Raw genomic sequence first — 15,163 nt, forward strand, 5'->3', positions numbered from 1 at the left:
TATGACACATACAATGTGGGACTTGCAATCAATGTGTACTCCATTAGGCTATAAGGTAAATTATGAATTTTAAAAAATACTTTCCTTATAGAGTCCAGCTCAGTCCTATATTCCTTTGGAATACCTCACAGACATTCCATTTCACTTCAATTGTCAACACACATAGAGATGAAGTAATTCATAAGTGCTTATTCAAAGTGCTTCCATATTTTCCACTGCTTTTTCACAGAATGTTTTCAGTAGATTTGCAAAGTGTCCAGAACGCATCAGCAATTATAGTCAGATGTAGAATGAAGGACATTACCCTTTTGCAAAGCAATTATCATTCATAAAGAGCCAACAAAACACTTTAACTTGGTTTTCACCATGAGGGTTACAAGGCAATATATATATTTTTTTTTTTACAACATACACTAAACAATCGTGCGTAAACACATATACACATAAATTCAACTTGACATCTCAGTCACACGTTTATGTAAGTCAAGTATGAACAAAAAGAGCAGCAATATAAATAAACCCGAATCTGCCTTGTAGGAATTTGAGAATATAAAGATAATGTAAATACAATAAAGCTGAGAGGAATTTTTATGATGAATTTTTATAGTTTGGTTTACCCTCAGAGGGCAAAACCATTGTGCTCTTAAGTCGTCAGAAGCAGCATCACCTGAAAGCTCTCCTGAAAGCTCCACTGACTCAAAGTGTAGTGAATCCGGTCATTCAGATATTCCTCATAGAATCAAGTAAATAATTTAAAACCAAAAGACAAAAAAGTTTTAACACATGGTCACTCTTTGAAATGCCTGCCGCTTTGTAGCTTTCTGTAGTAGTTTTCCTGTTCAGTGTGGTTCTGATTGCCCTCCCTGTCCAGCAAAACTAGAGGGGTCTTGCGGCGCAGACTGCGACCTTCTGAGATTTGACCCACAGGTGGGAGTTGAGGGGGAAGTGGTGGCTGGGGAGGTTGAGGGAGCTGGGGCGGCCCGTGGTCAGCCTCACTGGCAGAAGAACAAGGAGAGCTGCTCCTGATATGACGGTAACTCCGGGAACTCTCACGGTTGAGGTTTTTGAGCTCGTATGACTCTGCCATGTTTCCATCACAAGATCCTCTCCACTCCCATGGGTTATTTGGATTTGAGGTCATACGAACTACAGGGTGGTGGGGGGCATGGGCATCAACGGTGATGATGCCTGAACCGCTGTCACGTTCCGAGCGATTGGGTGATGATTCTGTGCCCGTGATGGACGAGGTACCAGAGGAGGACGAAGTCTCAGAGGATTTTGCTGATCCAGACAGGAGTCCCTGTTGCTTTGACATGGCAATGACCTGCATGATCCGAGGCTGATTTCCTGGCTTTATAACTGGAATATTAGCACCACTTTTCTCAGTGATGGACAGCCATTTGGCCCGAGTGCTGGCACTTTTAGGGGATACAGGCGGGGGAACTGGCTGCCCAGGGGGACGAGGGGGCATCACTACTCTTGCACCTGCAGGTGGGTTAGCTGGTTTGGTAGTTTGTGGAACAGACGAATAATTTGAAGAATGGACGCTGTCCTCCTCTGTGGTCGTGTCGTCACCACCGTCTGAGCCCTGCTCGCTGGTGTCCTCATCGGGCAAGCTGCCACCTCGCATCTCCATTGACTTTTGCTTCCATTCAGATACTAATTGCTGTGACCGCATGGGGTCCATTGGTACAGGTACTGTCACCAGACGCCTTGTTGGCTCCTCTGGAGCTGTAGCACGGGGTAATGTATTACTGAAGGTTACCATGGTCTCCTTACCCATTGGGCTGCGAGGCGCCAGTAGCTCCACGTCCACACTGGCCCTCTTTAAGCTTCCCAACGAGGTTTTCTCTCGCTGTACAGGACGGTTCAACCCATCTAGAGATGCTGGTAATGTGATTTCCTCATTGCTCTCAGAGGCATGGCCCTTGTTATAGACAGAGTCATGACCTCGCTGGGCCAGAGCCCTCAAAGCATCCTTCTGGAGAGGAGGGGGTTGAGGGATGACAGTGTCCTCAGGAGATTTAAAGTTGGCAACAGCATGGAAAGCCTGGAATGAAATGGAATGGATCCATAATTCTAATTGGCAAAATCACAGTCACACATTTGGTTAATGCTTTAATCCAAGGTAATGGTTAATTACTAGAGGGTTACTTCAGTTTCAATCCTGCATCAACACTCATACATGTAATTTTTATGTAATCATTTACACCTTGGTTACCAGCTGTATTAATTAGGGTTGTAGCTGAACTCTGCAGGATGGTAACCCTCCAGGAATAGGATAGGCTGATACCCCTGATACTGTTTAAGCTACAGCAGGTGTTTTCAAACAATTATTGAAGCCTACCTAGCACTGCACATTTTGGGTGTCACCCTTATGTAACCTGGCTGAATTAACTCATTAGATGATTACTTGAGTACTCTATAACACTCGGGCCCTCAAAAAAGCAGCCAGAAAAATGGAGAGCAGCTGGAGGAAAACAAAACTAGAGATTTTCGCATTTCATGGAAATAGAGTGCACGGTTGCGTTAAGACAGGCCTTAAAAACTGCTAGATCTGCTTATTTGTCAACCCTCTTAGAAAAAACAAATACAAACCTAGGTTTTTATTTGATACAGTGGTTAAATTAACAAGAAATAAAGCTTCAACCCCAGATGTTTCCAAACAGCACAGCAGTTATGACTTTATGAACTTCTTTACTTGTAAGATTGATCATTTTAGAGAGAACTATATGTATATGTATACTAACTATTATAACTATGCAACCGTCTATACTACAGTATTACATCAGACCGTGCATTGTTGTGTCCCTGAGTAAAAATTACATTCATTCATTGCTATAGGAGAGTAAGAATTGTCTAAACTCGTTAAATCATCTAAATCAACAACAAGTATGTTAGACCCTACCGACTAAACTACTGAAAGAAATGCTTCCAGAGGTCATAGATCCTCTTCTTAATATAATTTATTCATCTTTGTCATTAGGATACGTACCAAAAACTTTTAAGCTGGCTATTATTAAACTGCTTTGCAAAATGCAAAGAAATGCACAAAAAAAACTGCGTTGCAAAAATGCAACTTGATCCTACAAAACTAGTCAATTACAGGCCTATCTCGAATCTTCCTTTTCTGTCAAAGATACTAGAAAGGGCAGTTTCCTCACAACTATCTTCCTTTTTAGAAAGAAATGTTATCTAGTATAGTGTCCTAGACTAAGAACCTAGAATACTGTCTAATCTAAAACCGCATTCTTCCATCTTAAAAATATATTTAAATTACGACACATGCTCTCAATGACCAATGCGGAACAGTTAGTTTATGCGTTCTTGACCTAGAGGCTAGATTATTGTAATGCTCTAATGGGTGGTTGCCCTGCATGCTATATAAACAAACTCCAGCTGGTCCAAAACGTAGCAGCTAGATTAGAGGTCTGCTACCCGACCCGAGCCCGACGGGTCCCGAAAAATGTGCGGGTTTCGGGTCGGGTTCGGGTTAATGTTAATGAACAGCCTCGGGTTCGGGTCGGGTTCGGGTTTAACTAAGAAAAACTAAATAGGCTATATATAGTTTGCGTGCCGTGTGCTTTGCCTGCTTGCTGTGTTGTGGTGACCGGCACGCGAGAGAGAGAAAGTATAGGCTACGTGCGCAGATGTGCAATATGTGCGCGATTTTCTCTCTCTCAAATATAATGATATATAAATATAATTTTTTTAATTATTTGTTTTATTTTATCATATCATTTATATCACAAAACTGTTTTGCGCATGTGCTACCGCTCTCGCGCCCTATTTCAGTAACAATACAGACAGCCGACGACAACAAGCAAACCATGAGTCTGATAAAGCAAAAAATTACTTGGTAAGTTTTTTCTCTTACTGCTGTGCTGCCTGCTGATAGGGCCGCTGCGCCTACATGTATTTGTTTAATATGTCAGTCAAGCAATCATTAAATACAACATAGCATATTGCAAAAATGGTATTGCTGTGAGAAACAGAATGGACCTCGGGTTCGGGTCGGGTTCGGGCTTAATATGTAAATGTAATTGTCGGGTCGGGTCGGGTCGGGTCGGGTTAAATGATCGCAGGTACGGGCCGGGTTCGGGCTTCAGTTTAAAGCCCGTGCATACCTCTAAGCTAGATATCTTACTAGAACCAGGAAGTATGACCATATTAGTGTTCTGTCAACACTGCATTGGCTCCCTATTAAACATTGTATACATTTTAAAATCTTGCTAATTACTTACAAAGCACTAAATGGTTTAGTTCCCCAGTACTTGAGCGATTTCTTAATGCATTATAGTCCTTCATGTTTATTGTGATCTCAAAATACTGGCCAGTTGATAATACAAAGAATATCAAAATAAACTGCTGGCAGTAGATCCTTTTCTTATTTTAGCATCTAAACTCTGGAACAGTCTTCCTAGTGTTGTTCAGGAAGCAGATATGCACCAAAATGTGCAGTGTTGGGGAGGCTCCAGGAACAATTTGAAAACCTATCCAGAAATTTGATTTAGCCAAGTAGGATCACTGTGTTCCTGGATCAATGTTATTGCTTTTAAAACTGTATAGCCACTCGGCAGCCATATTTGCAACGCCTCCGGGCAGCTATTTCGGAGCATCCAAGATCAAGTCCTATCTATTTTAATGGTGGAATCCTAAAATCTCAAAAACTGCTTGCTGAACTCACCAATAAATAACGTATTTCAAATCAGCAACAAAATCTGACATGAACTGTCCCTTAAATGTTGTTTCTTATGCCCAAATAGCGTTAAAAAAGATTATTTTTCAGGCTAGACCAGCGCAATGACGTAATGACTTTACCAATCAACGATTGGCTTTTTTCCTTAGAAGGCAGCAGAAGGCGGGACGTATTCCGCCATATTGCGCGTTGCAGTTTCTCCCATTCCTAAGTAATAGGATTGAATTGTCTTTCTATATAGTCTTTGGGTCCAATTCTCAGGCAATACAAGATTTGGTAAAATGTATAGCTTGAATCCAATGTAAGTTGCATCCTTTTTTAGGATAAACTCATGTCAAATGTAAACTGCCATAGCCCTAATCCTGAGGGAACAGATAGTTTGCTGAATGTTGTTGAAGCACCTATCCCCAGGTTTTGCCCAACCCAAAACACTAAAATCTGATTAGTTGGTTATAATGTTGCTCCTGAACCAACAAGGATTTTGATGCAGGAACATGTTCTACATGGGTAAAACACATTAAGCTCATTAGCAACCTGGCATGACATTACATGGGGGATGGCTGTCCAAATAAACTACACCACTGATACAATAGACATCAGAAAATCAATCACTCACCAGGTACGCAGCAATACCAGCGCCAATACAGAACCCAACATACACATCGATGGGGTGACTGCGGTACTGGGTAATCTGAGTGAGTCCCGTCAATGCAGCCGCAATGGCAAAGGCAAACACCAGAACGGGTTTGAGCAGCTTGGTGCTATCTGAGATTGTTGAGTTGAAGTACATCTAGAAGAGTAGAGAGCAGCAGAGGTCTCCAGCTGTCATGTCCAAATTAATAACAAGCTGGCTTACAGCTTCTGAAAGTCTGACAGGCGCAAGGTGGGAAGCAGTAACAACTTATCTCCATGCCTGTCGCTTGAAGTGGATCCTGCTAAGTACCTAGACATGTGAAGTGCTTACTTATAATTAGACTTCCACTAATCTAGCGAACATAATGCAACTGAGCATATTAAATCAAACCATAAATGTCTTAAAAATTTGAGGAGTGTTGAAATCTATCACTTGTGTCAGTGCATGTGCCGTGTCTTTTCTATGCACATCTAAAGTACAATTCAATATTATGTTGGTTGTTCATTATTTCTATCTACAGGACAATCACTTTAAACTGTACTAAATACTCTCTTTTAATACTTTTTAGGAATTTACAGCACTAGCCTATTAGGTTTATATACAAACAGTATTTGCTGTAAACATTGAGTAAACACACATTGACACTGTGTCGAAGAGACTTACTGAAATATAAACAGCAGCAAAAGAAGAGAGGGTTGCATGCTGGGAAGGGAAGGTTTTCCTGTCACAAAGGAAAGCAAACATCTAGAGTAAGTCTACACAAGATATGCATCAGAAGTCAATGTTAAATGTTTAGATTTTTTTTTAAAAAGGGGGAGATTAGGGAGTGCTCTTCAGGAAGAAAATCACAAAAGGGAAAAAGAAAATGGTGATTGTACAAGGTTGGAGTTAATCACAGTTAATCACATAATTGGATGTAATTTAGTAGCAACACACTCAATTACCTGGCCGATAGAATAGCATGCTGATCCTGGCCAGAGCAAATGTCTTTGGTGATGTAAGGGTTCTTGTCACAGGATACACCTGGGACAGTGTAATTGGGTTTGCACACTGTGAGAAAGAATGGTGTGTGGTAGCCAGTGGCTAGCTGGATGACATCAGTAACCAGTGCTGTTGCACAAAGCCCAAACACATGAACACCTACAAGGAGAGACAGATCATGAGGAATAAAACATTGATGATTCATTTCATCGGTTTCATGTAACACTCTGTGACTCATGTTACATAATATTCATCTGCATCATTCCTATTCGGATTTCACAAGTTCACACTTACAAATAATTAGATAGAGTAAAAGAGTATGCGTATTTGGCGCATGCTGTCCGGGTGAGGGCTCCGAGCTCGGAATGTGGCCCGAACCCAGTGTGCCCCAGGCTGGGATAGTAACCAGCTGGGAGTGAGGAGTCGGGTGGTGAAGGGATGCAGAAAAGTCGAGGAATGGAGGTGAGTCGGCTATACACTCACCTAAAGGATTATTAGGAACACCATACTAATACTGTGTCTGTGGCCGAATACCTTTCGCCTTCAGAACTGCCTTAATTCTACGTGGCATTGATTCAACAAGGTGCTGAAAGCATTCTTTAGAAATGTTGGCCCATATTGATAGGATAGCATCTTGCAGTTGATGGATATTTGTGGGATGCACATCCAGGGCACCAAGCTCCCGTTCCACCACATCCCAAAGATGCTCTATTGGGTTGAGATCTGGTGACTGTGGGGGCCATTTTAGTACAGTGAACTTATTGTCATGTTCAAGAAACCAATTTGAAATGATTCGAGCTTTGTGACATGGTGCATTATCCTGCTGGAAGTAGCCATCAGAGGATGGGTACATGGTGGCCATAAAGGGATGGACATGGTCAGAAACAATGCTCAGGTAGGCCGTGGCATTTAAACGATGCCCAATTGGCACTAAGGGGCCTAAAGTGTGCCAAGAAAACATCCCCCACACCATTACACCACCACCACCAGCCTGCACAGTGGTAACAAGGCATGATGGATCCATGCTCTCATTCTGTTTACGCCAAATTCTGACTCTACCATCTGATGGTCTCAACAGAAATCGAGACTCATCAGACCAGGCAACATTTTTCCAATATTCAACTGTCCAATTTTGGTGAGCTCTTGCAAATTGTAGCCTCTTTTTCCTATTTGTAGTGGAGATGAGTGGTACCCGGTGGGGTCTTCTGCTGTTGTAGCCCATCCGCCTCAAGGTTGTGTGTGTTGTGGTTTCACAAATGCTTTGCTGCATACCTTGGTTGTAACAAGTTGTTATTTCAGTCAAAGTTGCTCAGCTTGAATCAGTCGGCCCATTCTCTTCTGACCTCTAGCATCAACAAGGCATTTTCGCCCACAGGACTGCCGCATACTGGATGTTTTTCCCTTTTCACACCATTCTTTGTAAACCCTAGAAATGGTTGTGCGTGAAAATCCCAGTAACTGATCAGATTGTGAAATACTCAGACCGGCCCGTCTGGCACCAACAACTATGCCACGCTCAAAATTGCTTAAATCACCTTTCTTTCCCATTCTGACATTCAGTTTGGAGTTCAGGAGATTGTCTTGACCAGGACCACACCCTTAAACGCATTGAAGCAACTGCCATGTGATTGGTTGATTAGATAATTGCATTAATGAGAAATTGAACAGGTGTTCCTAATAATCCTTTAGGTGAGTGTATATATATATATATATATAGGCCTCAAATCACACTGATTAGAATGTGCTCCTCCCGAACTTTGTTAATAAAACATTATTTAATTTCACACATTGGAAAAATTGTGAGGAGTTTTCTAAATTTCTAGTCATTTCTTTCAATAAAAATGCTTTATCAGTGTATCTTTACAACACAACTCCTTTCAGATTCCTGAGTCACAAAATACAGTTAAAAAGAATACATTTACTTTTAAAAATATAAAAATTACAGTGTAAGGCAACTGAAGACCAGGATTATACTGTAAATCCACACTAAAATTATTAGCTCACAGCCCTCAGATTCAGCGTATTTTAGCATCCAACACATTCCTTTTTGCTATACAAAATTGCCTTACAATGAAAAGACAGTTACATACCAACAAAACGGACAGTTCTCCGCAGGAAAGAGTTAAAATTACATCCACCAGCATTGATGCTTCCCTCAATCCCTGGACGGACCTTCAGTTTGGACTGCATACAATACAGCAGACCTTCACCCATCATGATCTGAACACAAGAATTATATGATTGATAATCAAAAATGTTACTTTGGCATATTTAAATATAATTTGAGGATGATTAAATATAGTACATTTATTTCAGATATTAAATGCAGAGAAATATAACTTAAACCTATGGTTGTGTCTTTTCTCTGGAGAAGCAAGTTAATACATTTAAGGTAAATCATTTTTTTCTTTGGAACAATGCACAAGTTGACGTTAATAACCCTGACAGGTCACAAATGTTAGAAATATTTAAACATAAAGTTGTCATGATTGCTATCATCTCACAGAGGCAGCAGGGCCAGCAAATGCCAGACTCAGGAGCATGAGTAGAGGGATGAGCTCATCGCCGCTGTCCACGTAGGGCATGCTGAGTGAACGGTCATGGCAGCGGAATCCCACCAGCGCTGGCTGGAGCACATCCGTCAGTTCCAGGAAGTACAGTGAAACCATGGAGGATGCCACAATGGGTAGCTGTTTTCTCAGGGGAGGGACAGTATGTGTAATTACATGGTAGTTACTAATTTATTACAATGTAATAAATGCAAGAGCCTATTTCAATTTTAAAATGTACTAAATTGCCTACAAACAGATATTAAAGATTGATAATACACAAACATAACATCAGAACACAGTTTGATTACTGTAGAACGACTGAGCCAGATGGCTGTTAAATGTCAACACAGAGTACTACTCCAGGGCTGACAGTGTGGTGGAAGGTATACACACTAACGCACTCAAACTGACTGCTATTATGCATTTTCAATTATGTCTTCAATGAAAATGAGGAGCCCAGTTATTTTGAGTGCGTAATGTAATTACCTGAGACATTAATTGCTCTATTGAAGTATTAAATGGGTAATAATTGATGGCACGTACCTCTACAAAATAGAAGCAGGGTAGCAGTGTCAAACTGTCTTTGGGTGGTTTCTTCTTAAGTTTTTCACATGCAGTCATCATGGTGGTGGTCTTCTGAAGTTATTCTGTCAACACATGAGTTCATTTAAAGGACCCCAAGGCTTGACAAGTGCAGTTTATTTACTGCACCTCATAGCAGTGAACTATGATTAGCTAATTACTAATGCTAATCAGTAGGCGGTATTAGGGAGTGGCACATATTTATTCTAGAGAGCATTTGATTGGACAAATATGTGGATGTGTTTAATGTGGATGTGAGTGAGAGTGTAACATGAGAAAAAAATGCTTAATAGCTTCTTAAATATGTATAGCTGCTCAATTTTTTTAATTCCAATATAGCATATAAAGCATATAAAGATATTACAGACAAGGACAGCCATCTTTAGAGTTTTGTTTTTGAATTTCCGTTTCTGTGATCTTTATATTTCTATGGCTTCGCTGCGTCGAAGAGTAATTACCTGGTGAAGTTTATTTACTTATTGTAGAGTTAACTAAAGTTATCATGAGCAGTGTAATGTTTTAAGTGCAGCGGACGTCATGAGATAGGCCTATATCAGAAGACTGGGAAGATTTTAAAATGAGCGGTTCATTCATAAATCTGTAAGATCTTACCTTCATGCTATGACAATACAAACCAGAAGACAGAACAAAACAAGCACAGTGCCCAAAAGGGGCGGGGCTACATAAGGTATATATAAACAGGTCTATAGCCTATATATCAAAATGCACTTCAAAGGGCATTTTCATTTGATTTAAGATTGAAAATGTATTTTCAAACTTAAATCAAGTTTGGGTAAATGAATACTATATATTTTTTTACATATAATATTTTGCACAATATAAATATATTAAGATTGATAATATCCCCCCAAAAAATCCAATAAATTTATGAGGAAATAAATGTTTGGCCTATAATATTTTTTTGATTCATTTTATTTAAATAGGGACAATGCACAAGTTAACATTAACCTTGTTTAAAAACAAAGAGAGATGCATGGTGCCAGGTTGTAGCACAAGTGCTATTTTCCGCCCGTAGTCCCTTGGCAGAGTAGAATACAAAACATTAAAATATACAATTTTACAACCATAAAATTAATTTACAATATATTTGAGTATTTAACTATATTTTGAAATATAAATGTGTGGTTATCCACTGGAAAAGGCATGCACAAAAATGTTCAAATTATTATTTTCTCATCTGAAACAGAATGAAGCCCTCCTGAATAAATGGATAGCAGTCTGTGTGCCTGAGGAAAATAAATATTAAATAAACAGCTTCTCTCTGAATATTCTCAAAAGAGCATAATGAACAAATGTTGATGTGGGCTATTGTTTGAGCAGGCATTGAGAGAATAGTGTTCCGTGCTCTTTGCCAAATCAACAGTGACTAAACAAGGCACTTGTCCTGAAGACACTCTCCCAACTCTCAAGTGGGAGTGAGCGAGGCTCTGCTGAAATTAGCAGAGAGCCTGTTTTCAAGAGTGGGAGCTCTGTTTATCTCGAAGAGCCGCATGTCTCACAGGCAAAAGATTTCTGAGTGTGTGTGTGTGACTTTTAAGGAAGAATCCATAGGCACTAAGTTCTCTCCAAAAAGACTGTGTTTGTGCTCACACATACTCACAGTGAGAGGCTTTGACTGCAGAGAAAGGTAATTAAACTTGACTGGGTTATCACACGAATCTGTGGGGTAAAGTGAGGTTAAAGAGTGAGCTGTGCAACACTACTACTTTTTGACCCTGGTTTGTCCACAAGAACCCAAGCGAAATTTGTCCACAACACTGCAGAACAAATAGCTATAGGTCGATAAAGATTTGGAGCAACGACAACCAGTCATGGCGAAATCATTGTAGGCCTACACTTGAAGTGAAGTGACCCAGGAAAAATCAATAATGAAATCAGATAAGAATGAGCTAGATCAGTCTCGCTAATGTCCACACATTATGAGAAAAGTCACTGATGATGATTTCAATTACACTGGAAATTTAGACTGACAGTCACATGTAACCTTGATTGTTGTTCACAGAATAGACATTCAATATATATATATATATATACCCTATAAAAATAGGGTACCCTATACTCTATTTACCCCTGCCTTATAATAGGCATATATATAAATATAGGCATATATATATATATAAGTATATAGTTTATTTACTTATCATATATAAAATAATAATAATATAGCTTATATAAGTATACATAAGCTATATATGCAGGGTGGAACAGTGATAACCAAATTAAACAAGTAAATGACAGGAATATAATATGTCTAATAATGATTGTCATAGTGAATTACAGTAGCTAGTGAATTAAATAGTGAGTAGTGCAATAGTGAATTAAATGGCAAGAATTTTTAATCACAAAGGAATTTATCAGTTTCATTATTCATTGATCAGGTGTCAGTTGAACTGAAACCTTGAGAGAATCGTTTCACATAAAGGCTTGAATGACCTGCAGTCGATATCAGTAGGCTATACGTTTACATACATTTGCCTGCCTAAATAATTTTGATTCATACTAGAAAGTGAGACTGAGATTGTGTTTGTTATGTAAAACTGCCGTACAGCCGCGTCACTGCGACACCCTCAGTAGTTATCATTTATCGAAATAATACTACATCTCCACTGGACGCGACGCGACCGTACCCGCACGCGTTTTCTCCCACATAGGCTAGGTTAATTATAATGGCAGCGTTTTTGTCGCGTCGCGTCGGAATTACGTGTTGTTTATTCTTACAGATCTGCTGCTGTTCTTCATGCAGGTAAAAATTTGAGGGAAAAAAAAATCTCACCTTGACTGCGAAAACAGACGATTGTCTGAAAGAACGATATCCTGAGTGAAAAAAAATCCCAGCTTATTCCTTCTTCACGAGGTTATACTGCGGCTCTTTCAGTTCATATTCCTCTTTCTGCTCACGTTTTCCACGGAGCAATCACGAACTCCTGTTATATGCCTGCCTTCTGGAGCCAACCACAATATTCCTCAACTCACTTGAGCTGCTGGTCTGACATCCTACTGACATCCAATATCTGAGGGGCTTCAGTAGCTGTTGGACTCCACACTATTAGAGATAACAATGATTTGTCAGTGCTGCATGAAGCTGCATCAATTGATCTTACTATAAAATCGGTCCATCATCAGTAGTCATCAGGTGTGGCAGCATTCCTGTGCATCTGTGGATCTCCTCCAGCAGTGGTAACATGGTAGCTATTGCACAGGTAACGTGTTTAGAACAGGGTGGAGTGCAGATGGTATGGACTGGTTTATTGGACAACTTATGTCTTGATGCAGGCTGAAAACACACTCGAACACCCCTACACATCATGATGTCCTGTTTGCTGTAATCTTACAAACGGTTTCCCTTTTAGCCGTGTTAGGGACCACAGAATAAGCAGAATAAGCCAAATTACAATTAGCCTGTGGATTGCATGTGTTATATTACTTTAATTGAATGAATATGGATTTAAGAATGTACACAGTTAAAAATGGTGGGTTGTTTTTTTTAACCCAACCGTTGGGTTACACATATTGGGTCACTATGTTGGGTTATTTTTTTTCAAAAACGTTGGGTCATTTCTAGAAATAACCCAACTGTTGGGTTAAATACATATGCTTGTATGTACACTTGTGTATTTTGAATTTATGTAGGCTTACACAGTTATGTATATTTACATTAAATTCTAGACTCCCCGATATTTAATTTGTAATTTTTTATATATAAATGTGGAGACATATTTATTGTTTTATACAAATAAGTAATCTGTATTGAAAACTAAGTGTATTTATTAATGTAATAAATACAAATAAATAGTTAACTTAACTGTTGGGTTACTTTTAACCCAACTGGCTTTTAACCAAATGCATAGTTGTCATTTTCATGCATTCATTTTATATGCATTATAGTTCAGAGGTGACTCAATAAAATACTTGTGATTCATGCAGTATTTATTTTGGCAATATAATAATGTGATTATATAAAAGCTGCGGACCCCCATTTAAAAAGCCAAATGGTCTTGGTAACATATAATTTGCATCTTTCATTAATAACATTAACAAACACTTTCCTCAATAACACCTATCATACATTTATAAATACATTTTAATATAGAAGATATACTACCATTCAAAAGTTTGGGGTTGGTAAAATTAAAATATATATATATATTGATATATATATATATATATATATATATATATATATATATATATATATTGATTGATATATATATATACTTTTCTGTTAAAATATTCTAAAACATTTAATTCTTATTTATTTTCTTATCATTTATTTATTATTTTATTTCTGTGATGGTAAAGCTGAATTTTCAGCATCATTACTCTAGTCTTCAGTGTCACACGATCCTTCAGAAATCATTCTAATATGATGATTTGGTGCTTAAGAAACAAAATAAATAATTGTGCTGCTTAGTATTTTTGTGGATTTTTTGATGAATGAAAAGCTCAAAATAAAATCATTTATTTGAAATAGAAATCTTTTGTAACATTATAAACGGTTTTACTGTCACGTTTGATCAATTTAATGCCTCTTTGCTAAATAAAAGTATTGATTTAAAAAAAAAAACTCTCTATAATTTGATTTTAAATTACCTTTAGGGCATCAGTGATTTTGAGATTTTTTTTTTTTTGCTTGCTTCCAGATGGTCTGAATATGGGGACGAACTCTGGTTGCATTGAGGAAAAAGTGTGAACCCTCAGCAAGCTGCTGCCACTGAAGGCCTGGAGAGATGCCCGATGGCCCTCTGGTCATACCTCTGCTGAGCGTCCCGTGCTGGGATGACCTCTTGAGTCAGAGCCAAAGCACAGTAGCTGGCTGTCACAGTTCTCCTCTTCATGTCCCATTTATTCCCATGGTCAAATCCTCATAATGTCCCTACACTGTAACCAATTGCCAGGAATTTACAGGATTAAAGAGTATTATTTTACAATAAGTAGAAATTGTACAGTGAAATTAATGCATGCTGGGTCATTTTCTTACAAATTACTGTTCATCTACAGCAGAATGATGCTGATATCACAGTAATATACTGCTCTTGTTTTACTGTAAACAGTTTTACTGTTTAACCATGACACTGTAAGAAATTATATTGTTTAGTACTGTAATTGTTTTGATTAATGTTCCATTTGCTTGGGATCTTGGACCTTGTATATTCATATTCAAATGTGTGATCTAGCCAAGTCAGAAGTGTGACAAATGAAACCATTTGTTTAAACAATGCAAAGCTAGAATATAAAATAAGTTATTTGGATGATTTTAAGTTAGTCAAACTATTCTTAGCATTTCGCTTTAGCATTAAGATCTTATTTAAAATTCATAACAGTGCATTGATCTTTCACAGTAGTGAAGCAACTGTCTTTGAAAGGTGTGACATCATCTTGAAGCACAATACTTTTTTTTTATTAGCTTCACCTATGCACATACATCAATACTACAAAACACGACAATGGTGACAAATAATAATAATAATAAAAAAAAGCAGCAGATAAAACCAACAGGAATCAAGAAACTCCACAGCATAATCTATTCATGCCACACTGCATTCTGGGTACTTTCATAGTACATATGCACTGTAGAAATACAATATGATATTCTTTGTTTACAGTAATTTTTTGAGATTGCAGTTATACAAGAGAAGTCCTACTGTGAAAGTAATGCAATTATTAACCTGGAATATACTGTAATTTCACACTAAT

General features: G+C 38.5%; 1 protein-coding gene across 1 annotated transcript; it reads right to left on the minus strand.

Moving 5' to 3' along the window:
* plppr3b (phospholipid phosphatase related 3b) lies at positions 1-12,449 on the minus strand. The gene is made up of 8 exons (XM_056252675.1): positions 12,243-12,449; positions 9,410-9,513; positions 8,819-9,004; positions 8,405-8,534; positions 6,278-6,473; positions 5,997-6,054; positions 5,316-5,489; positions 1-2,050 (listed from the first exon to the last, which is right to left on the minus strand). The coding sequence occupies exons 2-8, from the start codon at positions 9,488-9,490 to the stop codon at positions 788-790; spliced, it is 2,088 nt and encodes a 695-aa protein (XP_056108650.1). The 5' UTR covers positions 9,491-9,513; positions 12,243-12,449; the 3' UTR covers positions 1-787.
* Positions 12,450-15,163: the final 2,714 nt, after the last annotated feature.

The sequence above is a fragment of the Rhinichthys klamathensis genome, unplaced genomic scaffold (assembly GCF_029890125.1).
Source record: "Rhinichthys klamathensis goyatoka isolate OS25496 unplaced genomic scaffold, OSU_Roscu_1.1 h1tg000098l_1, whole genome shotgun sequence".
NCBI classification, from domain to species: Eukaryota; Metazoa; Chordata; class Actinopteri; order Cypriniformes; family Leuciscidae; genus Rhinichthys; species Rhinichthys klamathensis.

What these genes read in the sequence shown, in the direction of transcription:
- plppr3b (XM_056252675.1), bottom strand. Translation starts at nt 9,490, where the DNA reads ATGATGACTGCATGTGAAAAACTTAAGAAGAAACCACCCAAAGACAGT. An exon ending in CCTGCTTCTATTTTGTAGAG is followed by an intron (nt 9,005 to 9,409) that starts GTACGTGCCATC and finishes CTGAGAAAACAG; the next exon opens with CTACCCATTGTGGCATCCTC. An exon ending in CATGCTATTCTATCGGCCAG is followed by an intron (nt 6,055 to 6,277) that starts GTAATTGAGTGT and finishes CCTTTGTGACAG; the next exon opens with GAAAACCTTCCCTTCCCAGC.